Below are 26,911 nucleotides of genomic sequence, written 5' to 3'. Positions count from 1 at the left end.
CTTCTTTGTCGTCCTGGGAAAACTGATCCCTGACTCGAGATCTTTCTCTTCCTCTGTAAAGACAGATGTAAATTAACTATTTAGAGAACACACTATTTCTTTTTATATTAGAGTACCAACACTGAAAATTTTACTGTGAACCTCAATTGATGATGTTCATTTTAAAAATGGATCAGATACATACCTGCATTGTCTTTACAGATACTAGAAGAATTACTATTCTCATTACTTTGGTATAGGTGCTGTGTTCTAGTCTCTTGGGGCACAGATGATGTCTGAGTCATCCCTTCTTCCAAGGCCTGCTTTATCCAGCGCTATAATGGTGGAAAATCCAGAGAGAGAATTTTCAATAAACATATAAAACTATTTAAGACACCTATTTTCAATGCATTAACCAAATCGTTATATATTAACTGGTGAGAAATGCAATACAAATACATTCACACAGTTTCATAGTCAAGTGGTTCTGGATAGGGTCCTGTCTGTGTAACCACGGCTGGTTTCTACTGCTCTTTCCTTTCTTTAATGAAGATTACTTTTGAAATAGTTTCACGTAACCTAGGCTGGGCTCAAACTTGCAAAGTAGCTAAAGATGACCTTAAACTTATAATCCTCCTTCTACTCCACTTCCAAGCTAGGACCACCAAGTCTATGTGATATCAGGGACTGAAGCAAGGGAGGCAGTCTACCATATAAGTTACAGTCCTAGTTCTCACAGCCAAGCCAGTTTTTTCTACTATACAAAACTCAAACTGCTGGAATTATATATAACGGGATCTTTTTTAAAAATGTAGGCTTTAAAAAAAAAAAAAATAGAGTTATAAGTTGCTCCCTACTCTGGCTCTCCTGTGCTAAGACAGATACAATTTTAATAAACATTAATATCTGCTAGACTGTCTCTCCAAATAGGAAAAGATGAACTATCATAATTTACACCTTTAGAGAATATATACCATGGCTAAGTAAATATTCTCTTCTACAAAGTAGTTCTAGAAACCTTGTGGTCACTGGATACTTAGAACCTAAGAAAATCCAGGGAAATTTTACTATGAAAAATCTTCTATTATGAAAATATCTTTGTTGTTTACTAACTGAAGAAAAAAGTAAACAGAGAGGAGTGGCTGAGTATATTAAAAAAAAAAAAAAAAAAGATACTCAGAGTCACTTAAATCTCATTCTAGGACATGAAAAGATGTCTGAAGGAAAGGCAAGACCAAGAGTGATATGCTTTCTTACATAGAGTTCCAACACACAGGCTATCAGAAGCATAATCCTTAGAATATACAAGGGACCTCTTGAGGTCATCTTGGTCTAAAGCTCTTTTGCATAGATGGGAAATTAGCCTGGGAGGGCAAGTGGAAGATGTTTTGTTATGAATATATAATTTTAAACTTTTTTTTTTGAGGGTTTTTCTCGAGACAGGGTCTCTCTGTATAGCCCTGGCCATCCCAGACTTGCTTTGTAGACCAGGCTGGCCTCAAACTCAAAGCGATCTGCCTGCCTCTGCCTCCCAAGTGCTGGGATTAAAAGCGTGTGCCTCCACACCCAGCTCTAATTTTTAACATATTATATACAAGTTACTTAACATTTTTTTCCATTCAGAGCAGAAGACAGGAACTCAAATTTGAGATTCCTATATTTCTCAAAAGAAAAAAAGTTATTAAAAATACTTTCAGTGTCAAGAAGCCATATAAAAGTTTACATTCTAGATCTTAGGTCTACAAAAAAAGGTACTTGTTTGTTCTTCACAATTTCAATCACCCTATGGATAGCAGATCTTTTAAATTCCTGTCCTGTTCACCTACGCAAATTCTACTTAGAATAACTGAAGTCTGGAGGGAAAAAAAACTTTATCTTCTATAAGCTATAATGAAATGAAAAGTATTTTAGGAGGCCCAAAGATGGGTGAAACATGTTGGAAAAGGAGAAAACAATGAAGCAACTAAGTTTTGGAATGTAAAGACCTAGTTTGAAATCTGTTCTTCCAATTACTGGAGATGCCTTACTTTGGGTAAATTTCAGAACCCACTACTAGTTCTGAGACTAAACTACTGTGTTTATAAACTGTAGTCAATGATCTCAATTCCACAGTGTTGTTGTTAAGAAACCTTGTAGCGGGCCAGGCATGGTGCTGTGCACCTTTAGTCCCAGCACTTGGGAGGCAGAGACAGGCAAATTGCTGTGAGTTCGAGGCCAGCCTGGTCTACAAAGCGAGTCTAGAACAGCCAAGGCTACACAGAGAAACCCTGTCTCCAAAAACCAAAAAAAAAAAAAAGAAAGAAACCTTGTAGCACAGCACTGGAAATACCAAATTTCCAAGTTCTTTTCCCAATGTGACTTGACTGGTTATCTCTCTCTCCCCCTGCCCCATTAACAACATGTTTATGTTTAATGGAACAGATTAACAATCTCTCAAAGGTATACAATAAAACAAAAATGCATGGTCTGTTAAGATGGCTCAGTGGTTAAGAGTACCAGCTGCTCCTCTTCCCAAGGACCCAGGTTCAATTCTCAGCACACAGTTCCAAGGGATCTGACAATTTCACACACGGATAGCTATACAAGCAAAGCACTAATATACACGAAAATTAACAAAAAGTCGGGAATGTGGCAAATGCCCTTAATCTCAGCACTCGGAGGCAGAGGCAGGCAGATCACTGAGAGTTTGAGGCCAGCCTGGTCTACAAAGTGAGTCCAGGCCAGCCAAGGCTGCACAGAGAAACTCTGTCTTGAAAAACCTAAAAAATAAAATAAAAATAAAAAGTAGATGTGTGGCTGGGCATGGTGGTGCACGCAAGGCTACACAGAAAAATACTGTCTCGAAAACACAAAACAAAAATAAACAAACATACATTAATTTATTAAAACAACAACGCAAAACATAGTAGTTTTCTAAGGAATCTTGGAGACCAAAGGTCCTTTACATATGTCCACATGATTTTATACAGAACAAAGAGGAGCACTGACTGCAGTCTTACAAGTTTGTTTATATATATGTGTGTGTGTGTGTGTGTGTGTGTGTGTGTGTGTGTGTGTGTATGAAGAGAGGGAGAGAGAGAGAGAGAGAGAGAGAGAGAGAGAGAGAGAGAGAGAGAGAGAGAGAGAACAGAAAAGACAGATTTGTATATTTTTTTGGGACCTGGACTCAACTGAATCTAGATACTCTTAGGACATAAATAAATGTTCTCACAAATGAATCATCTGGGTACAGACAGACAGACAGACACAAACTTATACTGCTTTTAACACAGGAGGCTCATCTATTGCCTCTAATGATATACCAAAGAGTGGGTCTATTAGTAAGAATATAGGTTGTTCTTGTGTTTGAGAGATGGCTCAGTGGTTTAAAGTGCATGTTGCTCTTGCAGAGGACCTATGTTTGGTTCCTAACACCCACATAGAGGCTTACAACCACCTGAGACTCCAATTCAAGGTGATCTGATACCTTCTGGCTTCTTAATGCACCAGGCCTACATGTGGTACACTTACTATATGCAGAGAAAACACTCATATACATAAAAAAAGTCAATTTGGATTTCTAGCTTTAAAGAAATACCATTTACTCTGCCCAGAAAAAGTTGTATGTTGCATAATATAACCTGGACTTTTCCCCAAGAAATAATAAAGCAATGATTTAAACTGAATTCCAACATAAACAAGAGTTTTAGGAAGAAAGGATGGTAAGATGGTCTTATGAGGCTGAGCTCAAACTTCCGATCCTCCTGCCTTCACCTCTCCCAGGTGCTAGGACCGCAATTGTGTGCCACTGCCACTCCCAGTTCATGAGGTGGATCCCAACACCTTTGTGAATGCTACGCAAACACTAACTATTCCAACTGAGCCACATCACTGGCCTTAACAAATAGTTTATGATTCAGTTTTAATGAAGCAGCCTTGTCATGACAGTCTCTTTCAAAACAGTGAGTGATACACAACTGGCAATATAGGTTGGTGGTAAAATGCTTATCTAACATGTAGAAGATCCAAGGGCTAGATACCTAGTCCTTCTTTAAAAAAAAAAAAAAAAGTTGTGGGGTGGGGAGCAACTAAGGATCGTCACAGAGTCTTGGAGAATATGGAGTTCAGTTACATTCAATTTATTTTTATCTGTTGCCAATGGAGATACTACAGATATAAATGCTAAATCAAGTGTTGTAGCACATGCCTTTAATGCCAGCACTTAAGAGGCAGAGGCAGGCAGATGTCCTTGAGTTTGAGGTCAATGTCTTCTACATAGAGTTCCAGGCCAGCCAGGATTATTTTGAGGCCGTCTTTAAAAGTAAGTAAATAAATAAATAATCAAAATACAAAACCTAGCCAGATAAAAGGAGCTCAAAGACAGCTGGTGAGAAGGCTCAGTTTGCAAATGCCTGATGGCCTAACTTTGACATCAACGTGGGAGGCAATGGATTCCAGAGTTGTCCTCTGACAGAACCATGAGAACCACCTTCCGACACGCAAAAGCAAGAACTCAAACAAATGGATTTTCTACTGAATCTAAGCCATAGTTTTAATTTTGTTGCTGTTGTTAGTTTGTTTGCTTGGGTCTCTGCTAATTGGAAAAGTAAGGTGGAACAAAAAGATTACAATATTGCATGCTAATTTCAAAACTGGGCATGGTGGCTGCTGCAAGCCTGTAATCCCAGCACTTGGGAGGCAGAGGCAGGCAGATGGATGGGAGTTTGAGGCCAGCCTGGTCTACAACATGAGTCCAGGACAAGCCAAGCTACACAGAGAAATCTTGTCTCGAAAAATCAAAAAGAAGGCATTTCAAAAGTTAGTCCACATTATTTACAACAATTTTTATATTAATCTCTAATAAATTATTATCTATCTTTCCTTTAAAAAACATACTAGTTTTCTTTTATCTGTGAGTATTTTGCATGAATGTATATATGTATGTGTGTGCGCTTGGAGCATGTAGGGCAGAAGAGGGCATCAAGTCTTCTGGAATTGAAGATAGTTGTGAACCAGCAGTGGATGTTGGGAACCAAACCCAAGTCTTAACTGATGAGCCATCTCCCCAAAGCTTCCAACCAACTCTTCTTAAACAACAAAACAGATTCTACTACCTGGCCTGACAAAAATGCTTTAAAGACTCTATTTACATCCTAATTTTCAAAAGTTGCTTTTCTTAGCATGTAATAACAGGTCTCATGACTTTTTCATATACATATACAGTGTATTTTGACCATACTCATGCCCCTTTCATCCTCTTTCTTGTTCTCTTCCCATTCTCACTAAATCTTCCTTTTGTATAACCAACCTGGCTTCTACTTTCTTATTTATTTTTAAACTTAGTAAGCAGAGTCTCAATAAGGTTTGTTTACAAAAGCTTCTTCCCAATGCCTACCTATTATCACTGAAGAGTATTACCCTCACCATCCCATAATATGGTCCTTCTTCTCTAATTTGTAACACTCCTCATAAAAGCAGTTAAGTTTCTGCTATTACTTAAAAGAAAAGAAAGAAAAACAAAACCATTATCGTTGTGTGTGGATCTGCAGATTTCATGTCTTGTGGATGTTAGAGGACATCTGTGTGGAATAGGTCCTCCACGTTTACATGGGTTCTACAAGTGGGGTTCAGGCAGCTAGGCTTGTGTGACAGGTGTATGTCAATGAACCATCACATCAGCTTCCTGCTATTATTCTTGATGAAGAATTGAACAATGTTAAGTCTGTAGGTACACTAGGTCTTAGTTTTGCCATTCTAGACTTAGGAGTTCTATCACTTAGTATAGCCAGTAAATCATGCTTTATTTTGTATTTTTTGAGATGAGATTTTTGCTATGCAGCCCAGGCTGGCACAATACCCTTGTCTCTGCTTTCTGAATGATGCAACAAGCAAGCACTACCATACATAGTGATCACTGGTAATAGTGCTTTTTTACAACAAACCAAAATTTTCCTTTCCAGATAAACTCTTCAAGACCCAAGACAAGTTAAGTCAATCTAAGTGACTTGGTATAAGTGAATTCCCTAGAGACCCAACGCTCCTTCTTCATTACGTAGATAAAATTCGTATAGTGAACAGATTTCCAAACCCTTTCTTTTGTTTTTATTTATGCTACCAAGATACTTATGTAACTGCATCATGTAAAATCCCTTTCACAAAGATCTGTGGTCAAATTCCTCACAACTCTTTCCACACAAACCAAGTGACTGTATAACTTAGTAGGATGTGCCACTAAGGCTTCTGCATGTGCACTAACTCAGAGGACTGCTTTTTCTTTATGCAGACTCCTGCCTCACTTCTCCCTTCCATACCCCATGCCGCTCTGCTGATCCTTCATATTCCCAACCCCCAACAAATAACTTATGCTCTTGGGAAAGGAGAAAATCTTTTTAAGTTTTGAGGAATTAGGGAAGACCTGCCTGGAACTGAAGACTTCATCACATCAAATAAGCTACATGCAGTATCCTCATGTATGTGATGCCAGTGGAGGAGGGCAATGGCAGACACTGAGGGAGACAGCCTGAATCCAGATCTGAGGATTAGAGAAAAAGAGTTCCGGGGGAAAAGAACTACCTAAAGGAAGTACCCTATGTTCCTGAAAATACTGAAAAGCATTTCAAGTTTGAAGTAAAATCTATTCCGAAGACACCTTTAGAATATATGCACAAATTGTGGGAACTAATAAAGTGCACTCCCAAAACAACAACTAAACACTATTGGTGCTAGACTCACAACAGTAACTGGAGAGTCACAGAAAGGGAGACAGTCTGGTACATCATGCTCCATATGCTCTGGTGTACCAGTAGTTTAATACATTGTTAACAGTAATAGGAATTATGTCAATTATAGGATAGTTTTCCTCTAAACTCCTTCAAGAAGTAATAGTGACTGATTTCTTAGTTACAACCACAATCTTATCCATTTATATGGATGTAACAGTTCTCCAAGTATTTGGGGCCCATTATCACATAATAATCACAAATAACAATCTTAAACAATACCACAAAACCATATACAAAACACATCTGTCCCATCAATTGCCTTGTGCTCTCTCAGTTGGTAACTTGAAACTTTCAGGTAAAACCATATTGAATAGTCACAAGTTTGAACACCAAAAATGCAGTCCACATTCCAACTTGACCACAGTGGCTCCTGAAGCGTCTATGTCCATGTTTAACAACACAACACAACCTCACACAGTCATCTAGAGATTCATGAGCATCTAGGCAATTACGTAAAATATGGCACAACTATATGCATCCTACAGTATTAAACACACTTTCATTCATGGTCAGGTGTAAAACACACACACACACACACACACACACACACGCGCGCGCGCGCGCGCGAAAACATACCTTCTTACAGGAGCTGAATGTGCCATCAGGCAGAAGGGGCCTTCGACGCCTCTCAGGCATAAAGGGTGAGCCAAAGCGAATGTAGTGTTTGGGGGTGGTACAAATTAACGGGGAATGAATAAGACCCGGTAGCATGTTCAAGGTTGTTGCCAATACAGTTGGGTCAGTGGTGATACGTAAAGGGCACTCAACAGGACACTCTTGCTTCTCTGCCTTGTCATTCAACCATTCTGTAACTAGATACTAAAGGTTAAAAAAAAAAAGACCATTAATTAGTGCTGCACGCAACCCTGCTGCCAGAAGCAGTAGTGTACATAATCCACCATGACAAACCTCATCTAAACACTAGAACAGATGCAGCAGCCACAGTGAGGATGACCTGAGCATCAGTCTAAGGGTCACTCTCCTTTACCTTCTCCAAGCTCACAAAGAATACTTTCAGTACCAGTGATTTAAGTTCTGTCTAAAATCAAGTGAACAAAAACAGCTTTTATCTACAATGTTCAATCTAACAATTCTAAGATTACTTCTTTTCTGAGGATTATGGACCCCTTTTGTTTTACTATGATACTTCTTATACTAAATTTAAATTGTTACTTACCTTTTTGGTTTTGGGGTATTTAGATGCAGCACGGTTGACATGGGATCCTGTAACTGATACAACAGCTGGGTCAGACCCTGCTAACTGTCTGTTTTCTCCTGAACTGTCTGTATTTCCAGCTTCCGGAGGAGTTACTGAGTTGTTACTTCCTCCTTCGTCCAAGGCAGCTTGTTGTGACAGTTCTGCCTGTTGTGCACTGGCCTGCTTCTGGCGTTTTAGTCTTTGGGCTGAACTGGTCCGGTACCGAGAAATGCGACTCTTCGGTCGGGGTCTAGAAGGCTTCGCTGCAGGTGGTTTAGGGATTGGTTTTTCTGCAGCTACATCCTGTAACAATATCAGGGCCAAATGTTTACTAGAAATTTCTCTCCTCTCTTGTAAACAGGACCTCCCAGGTTAGCCTCTAGCTTACAATCTTCTTGCCTTAGCTTCCGGAGTGCTGGGATTAGACAAGGCATCTCTTACCCAGCACCAGAAAACTTTCTATCTATTTAAAGTATTTTAAATGACAATGTAGAAATGTGTGAATGATAATAAAGTGAGGATCTACTGTCATTTTAAATATAAGCTTTGGGTCTGGAAAGATGAATCACCAATTAATAGTACTTGGTGCTGTTGTAGCAAGGACCTGGGTCTGGTTCCTAGCATCCACACAGTAGCTCACAGACTCCTCTAACGTGAGTTTTAGGAGATCCAATGCCATCTTCTGACCTCCGTGGGCACCAGGCACATATATACATGTAATTATTCACACTTGGAAAAAAAAATCTGAACTGAGTCATCTATCTTTAACCTCTGCACTCAGGAGGGAGAGTTAAGCAGATCTCTAAATTTAAAGCCAGTCTGGTCTACACAGCAAGTTTTAGGCCAGCCAGGGCTATATAGGGAGATACTGTCACAAAACAAAAATTTCTTTTACAAATGTAATCTTTATGTGCAAAATTTTATAGACTTTTATCATCCAAATAGACCACAGACACACATCTGGTTTAGCCAATTCTATTTCTTTTTTTCTTTCTTTCTTTGGTTTTTTGAGACAGGGTTTCTGTGTAGCCCCAGCTTTCCTTGACTCGCTCTGTAGACTAGGCTGTCCTCAAAGTCACAGGGATCTGCCCACCTCTGCCTCCATAAAAAGTGTGCCCAGCTAGCTAATTCTATTTCTAATAAACACCTAGAAAATAAAAATACATCAAGTCAGTTAAAGCTACCTACCTAATGTAAAAGTTCTTAGCGGAAAGACAATTCTTGTTTCTTTTCTACATCCAAGTTTTACGTTAAACCTTAGTCATTTCTTGGTAAGGAAAGAAATAGATATGCTTACCCTGAGAAGCCTTTGGATGATCAGGCATGTAACTGGGATATTCAGAGTATCAATGAGAGAAACCCAATGATTTGCTTTCACCATTCAGGAGTAGAGACTGAGCTAGGCGAGCCTTTCTTTGTGCTCAGTACATTCTTATACTAAGCTACATATCAGTCTCTAAACCAAATGATTCTATGAACTCATCCCTGTGCTTATCTGGGAGGCACTTCAGCACGGGGGACTCTGTCATCCAATTTGATTTCAGCTCTTACCCTGCATCTCATATATCAGCTGCTGGGATCAAAATGGCTTTTATTTATTCTGATACAGAGCAATGTTGAAAATATTAACTTTTATCATTCTAAAAAAAAAAAAATTGACATTAGTAGACACAAGGACAGTAAGAGTTTCCCCCTCTTACCCCAGCGTGAGAAGACCTTCGAGTATTCACACCAGTGCTCTGTGGGGTGCTTGGGATGGCAATACTTGAAACAGGGTTGCTAACTTCAGACTCAGGAGCTGCAGTTTTTGTCTCTTCTCCACCGGCTGTCTCTGAACTGCTGGTAGTAATCTCTAAGTCCGAGTTGCTCTGTTCCACCGGCTGATCCCGTCGTTTCTTTCTCTTCTCTAAATTTTCAAAAGCATGCATGATGGCTTCAACCTTCCTATCTTCCCGAGTCTAGGGGGAAAAGTTTTTGTTCTGTTTGTTTTGTTTTTGTTTTTGTTTTGTTTTGTTTTAGCAGAAGCTTCAACCAAAAGCAGGTGCAGCTATTTTAGAAATAACATTAGAGCCCAAAGGAAGCAAGCCACAGGGTGCTTTGGAGGTGTGTATTTTATCTTTGGCCCCTTTCCTTTATTTCTCTGCTTCCTGGCAGCAATGGGGTAAGCAGTTTTTCTCTACAATGGACTTCTGATGTCATATTTCTGCTTGCTCGAAGAGCAATGAAGCCAACAGACCTAAACTGAAACCTGTAAAACCTGAACACAGGTAGAAATGGCCTTCTTTCTTAGGCATTCCTGTCACAGGGATAGAGGGTTAACACAGTTGATTCTTTCCTTAGTCTCTTGGCAATTTGAGATCTAACTCAAGACCTTGTGCATGCTGTACAACTAACTGTGCTACCACCAGCTCTACTTGATTTTGGTCTTCAAATATAAAAACACAAAATAAACCAAGAAAACTAACCCAACAAACTTTGTGCTCCACCAGCAAATTTTAGGGAAATCCATTTGTTAGAAGAAAATATCTTAAAGACACCATTAGTTAGCATAAACCACTGTGTGCATGCCTACAGGTAGCAAAATCAATAAAAACTATAATGAAACCCACTTTATGGTAAATATCTTAGAGCTAGAACAAGAGCAGAGATGCTACTATATGGTACTTACCCTCCTGCTGTGAGCTGAGTTCTCCTGGTCATCTGTAGCCTCTTCTTTTCCTTCTTCTGGCTTTTCTTCTGGATTGTCAACTTCCTTTAAGACAGAAGCACTATTAGATTATACTCAAACTTTAAGTAGCATCAACCTGCTTTATTCCGGAATCATCACCTCCCCACTCCTCTCTATGCAACATGCTGGGAATTGAGCCCAGATCCCTATGCATGCTAAGCAGGTGGTCTATGAGGCAAACCATACTTTATTTTTGTTAGTATGTTTCTTGAGACAGGGTCTTATTATACAGGCTTACCTAGCCTTAAATTAATGATCATCTGGCCTCAGCTTTACAGATGCCAGGATTATATGTGTATATCATCACACTAGGCCATGAAAGGATTGCTCTTGATATTGTTATTATTATTAATTTATTTATTTTTCTTTCTTTCTGAATCAGCTCTCGTGTTTCCCTCTTCTTCTTTTCTTTTGACAAAGTTTCTTTGTGTAACTGCCCAGGCTGTTTTGGAACTCAAGAGATCCGCCTGCCTCTTGTCTCTGAATGCTGGTATTAAAGGTGTGTAACACTGCTCCCTGGCCTTGTTGCATGGTTCTTAATATTATAAAGTGAAAAGAAAATCCAAATAAGTGTTCTTATATTGATGCAAATAGGTCTAAAGTCCTCTAAAACAACACCTGAGATCAGAACATCCTAACCTGGACAGGGAGATTACCTCATGCTCACTGGATACCGTTACTTTTTCTGGGACTTCTTGTGGTGGTGGGTCATGATTCTCTTCTGGAGCCTCATTTTGCTGCTCCAGCTCCAGCTCTTTCCGCCGTGCTTTTCTACGTCTGGTCTCTGCTCCAATGGTGGGAAAGCTGGGAGGAGGTGGGAGTGGCAATTCTGCAGCATTGGGATTTCTTTTCTGTATAGGGCAATTCCGGTTTCCCTTGTGACATGCACAGTCCACTTTGTAATTACTGTGCCAAAGAAACAACCAGAAGTGTCTCAGTATTCGTGAAAATAGAATATTATGGCATATTATCTATTCACTTTGTTGAAACATTAGTGGAATAATTCCCTCTGATGTTATCTTTGAATATATTAAAATAGGTATGATACTTTCAATAAATATTCAGTTTTCCTGTGTATCTCTACTTGTAGCTCATGTACAGAAGTAGAAAGAAAGCAAAGTTTCACTAAATCAGTTCTCTGGACTGCCTCTTTTCCTTCCAGAGACAGGGTCTGGCTGGCCTGCAACTCCCTACATAGACCAGTGACCTCAAACTCAGAGAGATCCACATGATTCTGCCACCCATGTGCTGGGATTACATAGCTTTTAGGCAGAAAATACATTACTTGTGAAAAGAATAGACAAAGAAAAAAGGGCAAGAATTGAAAATAATCTTTTTGAGTAAAATCTTAGTAAGGCCATTCATACTGGTAAAATTTTCTGAGGTCTTACCAGTTACTATATTCATAATCAAATGCAATAGTGACTTCAGCATCCTTGGTGATAGCAGATACAGCATAGATACACAGATGAATCATCCCATCTGCAATCATGTGTCTCACCTGCATGAACAAAGTTTCATTAGGTTTGCCTTCAAAGCCAAACTTTCCATAAACGAGAAAAGTGTGACCCAAATATTTTCTGCCCGTTTTGAGTAGTCTATTATTTTATCTAACACCATCATTTCATTTGAAATTATTATATACTAACAAAAAAATTTATTAGCCATTTTCAAAATAGAAAGACCCAATAATATTAGAAACCAGGGTAAAGTCACTATTTTATATCTTAAAGGTATCTGCATTCTGCTAGAGAATTAAGATCCCTTAGCCTGCAAAGAAAGCTGTCAATCTTACTACACTTACTGTAAACACACTGATTAATGCATTTTAGAAATGTCTAGAAACTCTCACAACACTGTACCCCACAATCTATAAAAGTGAAGACAAAGTTTAGGTGGATCTAATGACAACAACTACCACATGGCTATTGTTTTTTTCAGTCCTGTTTATAGACTTATTATCCAGTCGTCTTACTTCTTAGCAAATACTAACTTGCCTTTTCTCATTTCTGTCCTCTCTTAAAAAAAAAAAAAAAAAAAAAAAAAAAAAAAAAAAAGCCTTTCCTTGACTTTAGCCCATCTCTATAAGGCACCACACTTCTGCTTTTTTGTTTTTTGAGACAACGTTTCTCTGTGTATCCCTGGCTGTTCTGGTCTTGCATTGTAGACCAGGCTGGCCTTGAACTCACAGTGATCCGCCTGCCTCTGCCTCCTGAGTGCTGGGATTAAAGGCGTGCGCCACCACGCCTGGCCCCACACTTCTCCTTTTTCATCTATGCATTTAAAGATCATGCAACTTTTACCTACAGACCTTTATCAGGGTGAAGTTTTCAGACTCTTTCTTCAGTAACTGTGTCCTTTGGTGGTTCCAATGAAAGGGAAGTTGCTAAAGATAGCTTACCTCTGCATTTGGTGTACACGATCTTCTGATGAACCGAGCATCGTTACCGAAAGTACGAGCATCGACACACATCTCTACACCATTGAATTTTGAGTAGAAGAGCACAAAGGGATATGGTCTAGGGATATAATTAAAATTCCTGTAATTCTCAACACAAACAAAAAGGCCACCCCACAGCTACAAATGTGATGCATATGCTGACACATAAGGAGCAGTTATTTGCAATGGCTAAGCTAACAAACACCATGATCTTGTCTGCTTCTCATTAATGAATAATCACAAAGCAAGGAATGCTGGGCTTGGAAAAGAGTCATCAGCACTTTAGACACTAAGTGTTTTACACATTTCTCTGCCCTTTTGTACCAATAGCAGACAGGCAGGAGCTTATTTGAATCATTAGCTTTTCCTCAGAAGCAGCCCATCAAGTAGGATCATTTTCACAGTAATACTGACTGGTCACCCAGAACCATGCAAGCCCTCAGTGCTCAATGAATGATGTTCTTACTTTTTGAAGAAATGCCCATTGACCTCAAATTGTTGTCGTAACATGACTTTCCCACGATATTCTATTATAAGAGTGTCCAAAGCCAAATCTCTTGCAGCCCTCAGAATTTTCCGGTGCTTTTGAACACGAGTGACTCTTCCCAGCTGTAACTGAATAAAAACAGAGCGTTAACATTTAAGAATAGCAATAGCAGTGTAGTAAACATTTACAATGTTGCACAACTGTTAAAAGGCATAAATAATTTTAGGTTTTATCTGAGTGTTACATAGCCTGGAGATCAGAAAATTTTCATTTTGACATAAAAGCTCATTTTTCCCAGGAAACATGCTCCAACTAGTGACCCTAGGAAAGGCAAGAGCAAAGAAAACTTAACATGTCAGTGGAGCTGTAGCTAGTTATGAATTTATAAGCTTTTTATAAATCTTTTCTAATTCTTAATTTATCAAACATATACCCTGACAAGTTTAGTTCCTATGACCTGATTTTGGTCAAAGATGATCAGCAGGAAGGTAGTTCACTTGTTAATCTGTATCCCAACCCATTATTGTTCTTTGGGTATTAAAAAACAAAACAAAACAAAACAACAACAACAACAAAAACCTCAATCTTAGTGCCTTTAATGCTTTAGCTCTTACCTGCATTTGGGAACCAATTACTGTATTATTACAGGCCAGCTCAGTCTTATTAATAGTGTCTAAAATAGCAGGCTTGCCCACAAATTCCTTGTTAGAATGCAGGTGTTGCTCGAGGGCATTCTGCACATCTGCACTGTACTGATTAGTGAAAGCTTCTTCATACTGATCAGTCCATAGTCGTATCCGATTTTCCCAGCCCTCAGTGGTATTTTCATCCAAATTCTGTGCTTCAGAGGGAGAATTCTGTAGAGAACAAAGATCAAGTGACTTAGTAAAAGACCATTCATGAATGTGGGGGCAGGATAATCAAGATACTTGTTTTCACTTGGTAGTTGGTGTGGAATAAGAGCAATGGACAGAGAATCAGGGGAACTGGCTTCTGTTACCAATGAACTGTGCAGTCGTGGACAACTTGAAGTGAGAAATTTGTCTGTCTACTTATAAAGTAAGAAATTAATCTAGCCGGTATTTTCATCCACTACTGATTTGATGACCATTTTAAGTCATAAAAGTCAATCTTTTTGTCATCAAGATTAATATCAAATTCCTTAGGAAAAAATTCATAAAAAACAAAAGGTTCTTTAATTATCATAGTGCATTAAAATTTCAAAAATGCATTACTATTCAGCTGTATTAGTATAGCAGTGCAAATGGTTTATCTTTGTATTAGGAGAATGACTTTGTGTTTGTGTCACCTTTTATTTTCATCAGCAAACTAGCTCAGGGAAAGTTATTATTTGGGAGCATTATCAATACACTTTGAATAATACACTGCCATTCTATGTAATCTCCCACATAGAATTATTTATCCAAATGTATTGAAGAAACACTTGCTTACTTTATTGTTTTATTTTTACCATTTATTTACTGGTGTGCATGTGCCACAGAAGAAAGCTTGTGGGGGAGTTAGCTCTCCTTCCACCACAAGGGTCCCAGGGATCAAACTCAAGTTGTCAGGCTTGGCAGCAAATGCTCAGTCATCTTGCTGGCCAAAAACATCGGCTAAGAGTTGTGTCTAGTAGGAAAGCTCTTAATTTTGAGATTAAAAGTCCAAAAACTATTTTCTATCTGTTTGTATAGTTCCCACTTGAATCTTTAGGAAAATTCTCATTAATTTTGAGGACAAAATTTATAACCCAACTTTAATATTACAATTAGAGCAAAACCTTTTCCCTTTTTAGATTTTTAATATACCTACAAGGCTGTGTTGAAACTGTAAGCAAAGTGAGAGTTTATGTGAACTTCTCTGAGAGCCAACAAATGGCTTTCTAAAGGTTTTTAAACTCTGAAATTAGTAACAATAATTAGCTGAGAACAAAAAGGGGGCAGGGTGGTGGTGGAACAGTACAATTGAGACTACAGTTAGCCCCTGAATTCTATGTAAGGTCCTTTTTACTAAGTGAAAAAAAAAAAAAAAAAAAAAAAAAGAAACAAGGAGTTAAACAAATTTGGCTACTTGCAGATCTATCTCATTAAAGAAATAATGCTTATAACATGTTCCACAACACAGCTCAGGCCTCCGAAGCTCAGTAGTTGTGAAGCTGTCTCCTATCTACACAAGAAGTCAGACTTTCAAATTTCAGGCAAAATGTCACTTGACACCACGGATAGCATCATCAACTGGTTCTCCAAACACACATAAAGTAATCCTGGTAAGTTTCTCTTAACTCAAGTCTCTCCTAATTACTACTTATATAATGGTCAACTTTAAGAGATTTAGGGATATGAATGCTTAGAAGAACCACACTTTTAACTTAAATTCAAAAGCTCTTGAATCCTAGTTTTGGGAGATTTGTGCTTATTCATGGACAGGTAAAAGAAGATAGAAGAAAATACGAACAAATGTCCTTTCCATTAACTTTTAAAAACCAACCAGTACTATGACAAACAACATCCAGCCAATATCTAAAAAGCATATTACACACATGCACGCACATCAGCCATTATTTGATAACTTGCATTGCATAAATCTCCACCAAACGTACATGCCAAGAAAAAGGGTGCTATTCCAGTAAGACTACCTCATATTAACAACACCAATTCCCTGCTAACGAGTTATCAATTTCCAAACGGTGATTCAAAGCCTACATACTGTCAAGAAGGGTTACAAGAAAGCCTGGCTCATTACCAGAAAATTCTCACTCCTGAGGCTGAGTCCAGTCACCAGAATAAAACACACTAACCTCGTCCTGTTTAAAAAACCATGACTAACTCTCCAATGTCCCCCATCACAAAGGCAGCTAGTGAAACAGAAATGTGAAAATATTTCGTAAAATAGCCAAGAAAATCCACTTGAAAAAAGCTCCATGAAAACTGAATGGTAACAATTACAAACTCATGAAAAGCAGACTCCAAGATTCCCAGACCATTAATGTCAGGAAAGAAGCCAACCAAAATGTAAGATCAAATGTGAAACACAGCACAAGGAAGGTGACCCCTTACCTTCATCCGCAAGGACTTCCGGGATCCCTCTCGAAATGCCTATCCCAAAGAGGAAAACAAGTAGAACAAAACAAAACTTGGTACCAAGATCGATAGTTATACCCACCAGACTAAAACTAACCAGTATTCTATGCTGTCTCATTTTCTGTGTAACAAATACAATGGTATACCTCAAACTATGGTCAAGGAAAAGGACAGTTCAAAGGCTAGTGAGCACTGACACAAGTCCCAGTACTCAGAGCTAGACAACTAGTGTAGTCTGTAAGAGCATGCACCACTTAAACACTATACGAACCCGACACTGAGCAGAAAGTAATTATAATCCTTAAATTGCAGATTATCAGTTTTGAAATTAAGAAGAAAACAAAGACCAATCCCTTTTACAAACGGTGGGCAAGTGACCTAGGAGCAACCAAGTTGTGATAGGGAAGAAAGAATTGAAAACACCAAAAGTCTTCTTCTGGAGATCCTCTAAGAGTATAGGAAAGTGACCAAGACACTAAGGAAAATTAGACCATTCAAGAGATGTTTTCTCATTTTTCAGTGCTGTTTTGCCTAGATACAATGACAGTCAATCAGCCTAATGACATGAGGTCAGCCATGTAACCAAGACAAGAGCTTCAGATTGCTTTGGGGCAAAGAAGTAGGGAGATGCTGTAAGCATAGTGGAAGCCTAGCCTTGAGGCTGCATCTCATATGGGATTGCGGCAGGTAGTGCTGGCATTCCATACCTGGGATGGTAGCTGAAGTAGAAGAAACTGAGCCTGTGGGGATGGTAAGGTAGGTTAGAGGAGTTTGGTCTGTTTGTACATAATAGAGACCAGCTGGTTTTTTAAAGTAAAAGAAAGTGGTTAAACACTGGCATCAAATTTCTTCAAAGAATTTTAGTGTATTCTTGCTCAAGTCAAAATTTGAGCTATTTCAGGTGTGTTCATACTAGGTACCTTGGTCTTCTTCGTTTTTGGTGCTGCACGACCTTTTTCTGGACTCTTTTTCCGTTTCTTGGGTTTGGTTCTTCTAACAGTTAGGGTGATGCTTGTAGGTGTGTGCTGTGTTGCTGTGTACAACACAGTGGAAGGAGAAAGCTCCTCATCCCAGCTTTCTGTTGCACTGCTATCCCCACCTGAAGGAAGACGATTACACACTTGAGACACTAACATCTCCCCTTCCGTATGCCCTATCTGTTAAGTCATTACTTCTACTATAACTCTACATCTATATCTACATAGATTCCACCTTTCTTCTGAAAATAAGATTTGTTGTTGTTGTTGTTGGCATTAAGATTTATTCATTTTGTGTGTTTGTTTTTTGAGACAGGGTTTCTCTGTGTAGCCTTAGCTGTCTTGGACTCCCTTTGTAGACCAGGCTGACCTCAAACTCCCAGTGATATGCTTGCCTCTGCCTCCTGAGTGCTGGGATTAAAGGTATGCGCCACCACACCCGGCTAAGATTTATTCTATTTTCTATTCCATCTATTTTCCCCATCCAAAGTAGTGTCTAGACTGCTGTATGTAACTATAAATGGATAACTTAAAAAAAAAAAAAAAAGTAATTTATTTATTTTTGGTACTCACAAAGAATAATTTGACTGTTACAGGTCCAAGAAATGTTTCTAGATAGAGCTATACATTTACTTTGAGGGGACTTCCTTATGTGAAAATAGCTATGTACTATAGGAAAAATTTAAATCACAAAATATTTACAGTCAAAATGTGGGTTTAACCCACCTTCTGCTTACCTGATATGTTGTCCTGCTTCCGCCGATGAAGTCTAATAACCTTCCCCCTGCTCATTCCCCTAAAGAGGGAAAATAAACTTAAAGTAGTCCTTCCATCAGCATGCACACAGCACATCATACATGGGAGAAGTTATCTCTGCATATACTACCCCCTCCCTCCCACCTACCAAATGTTTCCAGGACATTAAATTTCATATCAAATTCAATAGCTTTAACACCAATCTCTCATTCCTTGTTGTCAGCAATTCTCACCTAGTGCAGAGAATTCGAGCCAAGGAGCACTAAGGAATCATCTACATTAACAAACACAAGAAAGAATACTTTGAGCTTTTCCCTACTGATAAGAAACCCTAATCCCAGCAACCCAGGTTTGAATTTAGATGGAACAGGATCTTACCTGCACTTGTCACAGTTGAGAAGGAAGCCATCCTGAGAAAGACCACAAGGACACCAGGTAGGAACAGTCTCTCCTTCAGAGTTCGGGCTGTCTCCACAGCGTTCCTCTACGGGCGACGGCAGGCCATTCAGGTCAGAACGGGGGATGATCGTCTGGACAGGGGGAGAAGCAGGAGGTGTCGGAGGAGGAGGGGCTCCGTAATTATGATCCTGAAAATAAGATTTTTTAAATCAACAGTGTCCAAACACTGGCCCCTCTCTCCCCTAAAGTATGGTACATATGGAAAGAAAGAAGAAAGTAGTACCCTTCGTTTTTTGGCTTCAACCAGGAAAGTGATAAAACAAAATGCCAAGGTCAACTGGGACATAAAAACAAGAACAATGATGCAGGGCTAGACGTCCGCTGGAGGCAGGGAAGTGCAAAGGGGGCAACTTCGTCATGCTGCATATAAACATTTCAAGAAAGTCACAATGTGTAAGAATGGGTTACACTCCAGGAAGATCACTGCTCTGGAGAGAAACAAGTGCATACTCACAGCATAAGGCAGTCCTCGACACCCATGCCTCTGAGTGGTCCCATAATTATGAGTGGAATACACGCTCTTCTCATTAACTGCTGGACTAGCCTCCACAGATTCAGGGCTGCACAAAGGCGAAAAGCAATGCATGATAGCATAACACCTACTCTTCCCTTAAACAAACAGTTCACTTCCCATTCTAATCCCTTCTCTTTCCACAACCACCAGCCACTAGAATAAGAAAGAACTTAGTGAAAATCTGTTTAACATAACTAAGCCTATAAATAATAGTGTTATTGAATGTGGATTTGTGTGTAACATGAAGCCAGTATAGGCAGATGTCTCAAGGCAGGCACCTGGGATACAAGGTGTCCCTAATGACAAACACAAACGTACCAGCAGAGCGGGGAGTTTCCCCTAGAGAAGCCACTCTGGGCTGGTTTAGACTCAGAACTATTCTTCTTAATTGGATCTCTTAATACTTCCATGAAACCTCACATGACATTTGCAGTGAGTGAGATGATGAAAGTGCCTTCTGCACTGCCCCAGGGACCAGGCCCTCTTCCATTCACTACCAAGACAGGATACCCTGAAGAAAGTACAGGCAAAAACAATGGCATCTTATATTTATCACACCTCTCATCTTGATGAACCCCCAAATACCTTTCACATATTAGAATTTCTCATCCACCAAGGACATGCAAGCATATTCAAGGACACAATTGTTTTAACAGCTGCATGATAATAACAGAGCTTCAAAATAATCAAAACTGAACTTGGGAGTTACATTTATTTTATACTAAATAGTAACTGTGGCTACCATTATGAATCACCTATTACTTGGGTCTACATATTAATTCACTCAATTACTGTAATTATTAAATATGGTAAGCAGCACCCCCTTCTTATAGAGAGGGATGTGAAGCTGAGGTGGTGAGATCACATGATTTTTCTAAATGCATATACTAACAGAGCCAGGATTTGAAACAAACATATCTGACTCCAAAGCCTTTTTCTTTCCCAGTATGTCTTGCTTGAGAGCAAGGAGAGCATTCTAGCTGTAAACCATATTTTGAGGCCTTTCCTAACCAGGCTCATTGAGAAGCTTGGGTTAGTTTTGGTTTTTTTGTTATATCCTGGACGAGAAGAAAATAAAATGCCCACATATTTTTTTTTAAATATTAAAAACCGAATACATTCAAGGTTATAAGTTTAACATACGCTTTATATGCTAACAAAAAGGCATCCATAGCCAAGGATAAAATAGGTTTTTCTCTGTTTACTTCAATTTTGTTACCTGGTTAGATTTTATGGACTTTTGAAGATTAAAGAATGTAATTGTATGACTTGGCAGAGGTGAAAATGGATTATCTGTAATGTGTATTAATCAGAACAAAGATTCACCCATTAGCAATGCCAAGGATCACTGTTAATAAAACTCCAGAGATTGAAGGGTTTTAGCAAATCTAATAATTCAGTGTACTTCAAATAACCACCTTCCTGCTTCAAGATATACAAAATACACAACACCGAGCAGGAGTAAAGCGTGCAATTCAATGTAGCACATTAACTAATAAGTGAGGGATAAAAGAAGATTCTGAGATATGTATCGAACTCACCTAGTTTTATGATCCACAATTGTGAGAAGGGGCCTTATTAATAACAGCAAAGGTCATTTCTAGGTGAGGAACTTAGAGGAAAGTATTCTCTGTTAGTGAGGTGCATGAGGTGAAGACAGGGTCTTCAAAATGGGAACTGGCAGTGGGGGTGGCTGGGAGGGAAATATATCAAGAATGCAAGTCAGTATTCTTGAGAAAAGGATGATTTGAACATGGGTCACTGAGGCAATTGGCTGAGTATTAGAAAACAGATAGGGTTTCATAAATGAAAGGCAGACAAGCATTAATATGAAGGCAGAATTTCGTCTCTGTGATGGACAGTTAAAACAAAGTAATGGATTTTACACTGTTGTTGACTGTGTATGTTACTACATAAGTAATCCAAAGGGCTACACATATTTTTATGTAGGAGATTTTATACCATTAGACACATGGGGGTGAAGTAAGAAAAGTTGTTTATTAGAAATGAATTTTTTTTGGTGGGACAGGGAAAAAAAAAGTTGCATGAAATAAAAGATGGCCATGGAGATGGAGCTATGTTGGTTATATCTTACCCATCTCCAAATATGCACTTCATGTGCAAGTCTACGGAATAAAAATAAAACGTATATTGTGGAGGTTAACAGGCCATCCTACTGTTCAGTAGTATGTAGTCAAGCACAGCCATTTAAAATATTGCTATGCATGCCTAGTCTAAAATTTAAACCCACATCTTTAATGAGGAAACTTTACAATGTCTACATTGCTTAGGGATTAAATAATTTACACACTGACATACACACTGATTTTTAGGTGTATTTTAAAATATAGGTTAACATTTTATAATATAGGATCTAGGGATGTAGCTCAGTCTGTTTGAGGACCTGGGTTCAAGCCTCAGGACCACAAGAAACAACACACACACACACACACACACACACACACACACACACACACACACACAAAAGGATTATTAAGGATTGCATGTCTTTATTAGACACCTACTAAACGCAAATATATTTATTTTTTTTCTCCTGTGACTAAAATGTTGTAACATTGGGCATACACAGAGAAACCGGGCTCACAACAATATATTCCATCAATCATGCTCAATGAGCAGTATGCAGCCTGCTACTACGCTACCTCTTAGAAAGTAACTGAAATTTGGTCATGCAAGAGATGCAAAAGATCTTTTGTTGTTGATATATCTACAAGTTTTCCTACAAGTAAGTGTGTGTGTATTGTAGAATGTCAACTGCTACAATCAAGAGTTTAAAAAAAAAAAAATCCCATGAGGTGAAGGTATAGATGTCTTTTTTGGTTAAATTATGTTGCCCTTAATACCACATTTAACCTAAAACTGTTTAGAATAATGGTTAGGCATGATGGAGTAAGGACAAGTATCATTAACAATTAATAGCAGACTAGTACATAAGCTAAATGATTGACATCAATGCCCTTTGTAAAACTATGCAACAAGAAATGAAGAGTTGGTTGTGACCACAGTATCAGAAGTTTGTCTGAAGACACAGAATGAGAAAGCTTAGAAAGTCCTAGGACACAGCACTACAGTCATAGTACAGACGAGGTGACTTTCACTCTTGCATTTCTTCTTGATTCTCCAGAACATGTATGCAGTTACTTTGAGAGAATTAATAATTTAAACTGCTTTGGGTCTTTTCCTTACCTATCAATTCTAAACTTACTTATTTAACCTCTTTGTTTCTCATAAATATTAATGCTATCTACTTATATGTTGTTTGTTAACATTGCATTAGGTTATTATCTGACTTTATAAAGACCTATAACCACTATACAATTGAGCTGGGTATCCAATAACACAGAAAGACTTTTAAGTACTGTATTTTGGGTAAGAGCTACACAATTAAAGTCTCAGCTAATAGTATATAGCTAAATCTTTTTGGCATGCAAAAACAAAACCACAAAAACCAAAACAAAAAAACCACAAACAACAACAACAAAAACCAAAAAACAAAACAAAAAAACCCTCTACAGCTAAAGACAACTAGTCTTTCCTATGTCCTCCCCCTCCCATTGTTTTATGGGAATAAGCTTTAAAAAAAAAAAAAACAAACAAAAAAAAAAAAAAAAAAAAAAAAAAAAAAAAAAAAAAAAAAAAAAAAAAAAAAGAAAAGAAAAGAAAAAAGAAAAAAGAAAAAAGAAAAAAGAAAAAGAAAAAACCCCACAACTTTTGATTCCAGACTACCCCGGAATACCATATATTATTTCCTAGGGTAGTTTCATGTCTTCATCTTTAAGGAACCCAATAAACAGTCAACAGTAGGTAGCTCTATGGAGAAATATACATGCTCCTTAATAATATCCTCAGTTTAAAGAAAATCACTATTAACAAGGGACGCCATTCAACCCAGAATTCTGGAACAGCTGCTTTGCTTTGCTGAAGGGGAAAGAATTCCCAGGGACTGAAAATGGCAAGAGAAACGGGAATTAGAGCAACACCCACCTCACTCAAGAAGTGGCTGTGGGATCAAGAGTCTGAACTGGACCTGAACATATTCAAAACACCAGGGTTTTTCCAGCCCAGACCCTAATCCCTGGTCCTGCCTGGGATAGACTTGGCTTCTGGGGGTGTGCTGCCCCCTAGGCCCCTTGGGTCTCTTTCGCTGGACTGTCACATCCTGCTGTAGTGCCACTTCGTCTTGAAAGGTAGGGGGCTTCCACTTCCTTTCTGTAAGCAAGGAAGATTGGGTACAAGGGAGGTAAAAGGACAAAAGGGGGGAATCTGTGAGCGGGGGCAATCTTGGACAACTTAAAAGAGAAGGGATACAAAAGGCTAAAAAATTTTAAACTGAATAATATATAAAATTGTATAATGAAGGCCTACCTTCATTGTCATATGGCATTTAAATTCTTCAAAGAACTGAGTCTATTTTAGGGATTGGACTTTTCGACAAATTCTGAATTCCTAATGCTGCTCTTAGCTGAAAAACAAGTTTGGTACCACTGACTTTGAAGGTCCTCTTTCTAGGCAACGAATATTGTAAAAACAGATGATACAGCTCTCCATGTCTTCTACCCCAGAGTGAGCTGGTTAAGCAGTCTGCCCATATAATGTTTCAGCCCCCTTACTCTAAAATAATGACAAGTACATAGGAAGAGGCCTTCAAAGAAAATTAATTGGAAAGAAAACCTTTCTCTCTTCATCAGAATAATCATTAATTCTTTAGAAGGAGGTGGTAACACCTACTTCATTTAAATATTCCCCACCCTTAAAACAAAGAAAAAAATGTAACCCCTACTTTGCAATTTTGATTCTATTTATTATTTACCCAGAAATCCCTCCTTAAAAGCTTCTTTTCCCCGCCCCCTTCCAATTCCTTCGCCTCTCCAGCTAGAGATGGGGAAGGGAAAGCCTAATGTTTTCTGAAGTGGGATAGGTTTTAAGAAAATATTACATATAGCTTATGAACTGCCCAGAAGAAATCCATCTTCATACAAACTTGTAGAAATCCTATTATCTAGGAAATAGCACTTACTCTGATCCAGCAGCCATATCTGAGTAGGATGTATCTGGTGTGGTGACTCCCAGAGGGATTGCAATGCTCATGACGTCCAAGACAGCAGAAGGTGGAAATCACGGAGTCCAATTAATGGAGACTGACCACTCAGAGAGTGGGGGTGAGCTGCAGAGTCTCAGCCAACATGTTACGGACATGAGGAATCCTGGCACAGAAAAGGAAAATAACCATTGACCAGACAATTTTAAAAATGTATCTTAAATACTATAGGGTGTTTTTCTACTGTTTGAATTAAGATATTTTGTGTTTGCAGTGCCTGTGCATATTATATGCATGTCAAGTGTGTATGCTTGAATGTACTGTGTATGTACATGGAAACCACAGGATTCCAAATGTTTTCCTCTATAGCTCTCAAATCTTAATTTTCTTAAGACAGGGTCTCTCACTGAACTGCAAAATCAGCATTTTGGCTGGGTTAGCTGGCTGGCCAGCTAACTTGTAGACTCCACTTGCCTCTATGCCCACTAATACTGGGTAGAAGCATATGAAGTCACATCCTCCTGTCTTTTACATGGATGCTAGAGATTTGAACTCAGGTCCTCAAATTTGTACAAGTGTTATTTACCCACTTGTTCCATCTCTCTAGCTCCTTGAATAAGGTTTTAAAGAATAAATCTAGGTTTACTATGTAAACTAATTTACTAATGTTCTACAAAGGAAGTAAGTAAAAGTCATGCTTAAAGCTGCCTTTAATCCCAGCACTCGGGAGGCACAGGCAGGCAGATTGCTATGAGTTCAAGGCCAGCCTGGTCTACAAAGCAAGTTCAGAACAGTCAAGGCTCCACAGAGAGAAACACACACACACACACACACACACACACACACACACACACACACACACACACACACAAAGAGTCATGCTTACTTTAAAATTTCCATTTTAATGATTTCTACCAAAGTGAAAACACTGGTCTGACTGGCTCACTAACAAGCCCATGCTCCTCATTCTTTACCTGGCCAGCAGACAAGAGTTTTCCAGTAGTCTAGGATATCAAACAAACTTTATGATTTTGGATGGTTATCAGAAGTATTCTAATTCACTTCTTAATAGTTTTATTTTAACTTCTTCCAGGCAATCAATATACATAGCTTTACCAGCACTCGGTTATTCCTTCTAAAGTAAACCTGGTAGAAGACATATATTATTTGTTTATAGTCAATCAGATAGCCATTTCTTATGCTCTGACTTGTTTTGTTAAAAATATACTTATGTGTATTGGATGTTTCACCTACATATCTTTACACTAAATACAAATGCATGCAATGCCCACGGGGACCAGAAGAGGGCGTTGGATCCCCTTAAACTAGAGTTTTAGACAGTTGTGAAATATGTGGGTGCTAGATATTGAATCCACTGTCCTCTAGAAGATAGCCACTGTTTTTAACTACTGAGCCATTTCTCCAGCCCCTCTCTGACTTCTTTTAAATATTAACTAGTGTTGAAGAAGATGTAATTATCAAAAAAAAAAAAAAAAAAAAAAAACCCCGACATTTCTGCAGCAATATACACTGACATAAATGAGAACATAAAAACAAAGGGGCTGTGGAGACAGCTAAGCATGTGTGGGTACAGAAGATATACAAAAAGTTGAACTCCTGTTCAATTTTGCTGTGACTTACTTAATAACTGCTTTAAAAGACTGTATCTCTGTGCTTTTTCTCTCTTCTGAAAGACAGCCTAAAAATCCTAAACATTTCATGACAATGACTAGAGGTTTTTTTGCATTAAAAAAAGAAGACGCTTTGATTTGATAACCATAAACTAGTATTATTTAGAAAAAATTCACTAAATAGTAAATGGCAGGGGAAGCAGAATAAGGCATTTGGAGGTAAAAAGCAAAATCTGCATGATTCACACCAGTGGTTTCATAGTAACGTAAAAATCGCCACTAAAAGGATGAAACAAGAAGCATTTTATGTTAGTGTTTAGAAGTCAATTTAACATCAAAGATCCAGGCTCTCGTGACTGGTAAATTAATTTATAAAACAGTAGAAAGTCAAAAATTATCAGCCAGGTGGTAGTGCATATTTTTTAATTCCAGCACTCAGTAGGGGATCCCAACAGGTGATCTCTTAGTTTGAGGCCAGCCTGGTCTACACTTTTGAGTTCCAGGACAGAAAGACAGACAGGGCTACACGGTGAAACCCTGTTTCGGAAGAAAAATAGAAAAAAGGAAAAAAGGAAAAAAAAAAAAAAAAAAAAAAAAAAAGCTAAATAAAATGAAAAGTATATGATAATGACTAAATCAATCCAGGAATTAATGAAGATTTTAAATAGTTATTGATTTGAGACATGTGAATTCTATTTTGATAAATGACATAGATTAAAAAGGTATTCTCCTTTTATACCATTAATTGAGAAAGCTATCACAACTACAAACTAAAGCGGCTTTCTGTAGGACCTGGGCCTCTTCAAACTCATCCAGCTCAAGGTGACACTGTTAGACTAAAA

The 26,911-nt window shown here is 38.4% G+C and overlaps 1 protein-coding gene across 14 annotated transcripts in view; it reads right to left on the bottom strand.

The window, feature by feature from the left end:
• The window catches only part of Setd5 (SET domain containing 5), an 86,807-nt gene that overhangs the window by 27,011 nt on the left and 32,885 nt on the right, over nt 1-26,911 (bottom strand). For 2 of the 14 annotated variants that reach the window (XM_051155039.1, XM_051155040.1), the window contains 16 exons: nt 24,418-24,604; nt 19,320-19,425; nt 18,785-18,993; nt 18,388-18,446; nt 17,594-17,772; nt 16,650-16,688; nt 14,208-14,450; nt 13,573-13,721; nt 13,068-13,185; nt 12,058-12,167; nt 11,323-11,572; nt 10,607-10,690; nt 9,639-9,896; nt 7,918-8,241; nt 7,317-7,559; nt 185-314 (listed from right to left, as the gene is read on the bottom strand). In XM_051155039.1, coding sequence (XP_051010996.1) covers nt 185-314; nt 7,317-7,559; nt 7,918-8,241; nt 9,639-9,896; nt 10,607-10,690; nt 11,323-11,572; nt 12,058-12,167; nt 13,068-13,185; nt 13,573-13,721; nt 14,208-14,450; nt 16,650-16,688; nt 17,594-17,772; nt 18,388-18,446; nt 18,785-18,993; nt 19,320-19,425; nt 24,418-24,488 — 2,572 coding nt within the window. In that variant the 5' untranslated portion in view covers nt 24,489-24,604. The other 12 variants (XM_051155036.1, XM_051155049.1, XM_051155038.1 and 9 more) reach the window with 12 other exon arrangements.

The sequence above is a fragment of the Acomys russatus genome, chromosome 13 (assembly GCF_903995435.1).
Source record: "Acomys russatus chromosome 13, mAcoRus1.1, whole genome shotgun sequence".
NCBI lineage: Eukaryota > Metazoa > Chordata > Mammalia > Rodentia > Muridae > Acomys > Acomys russatus.
This window is presented reverse-complemented; position numbering and strand designations above follow the sequence as displayed.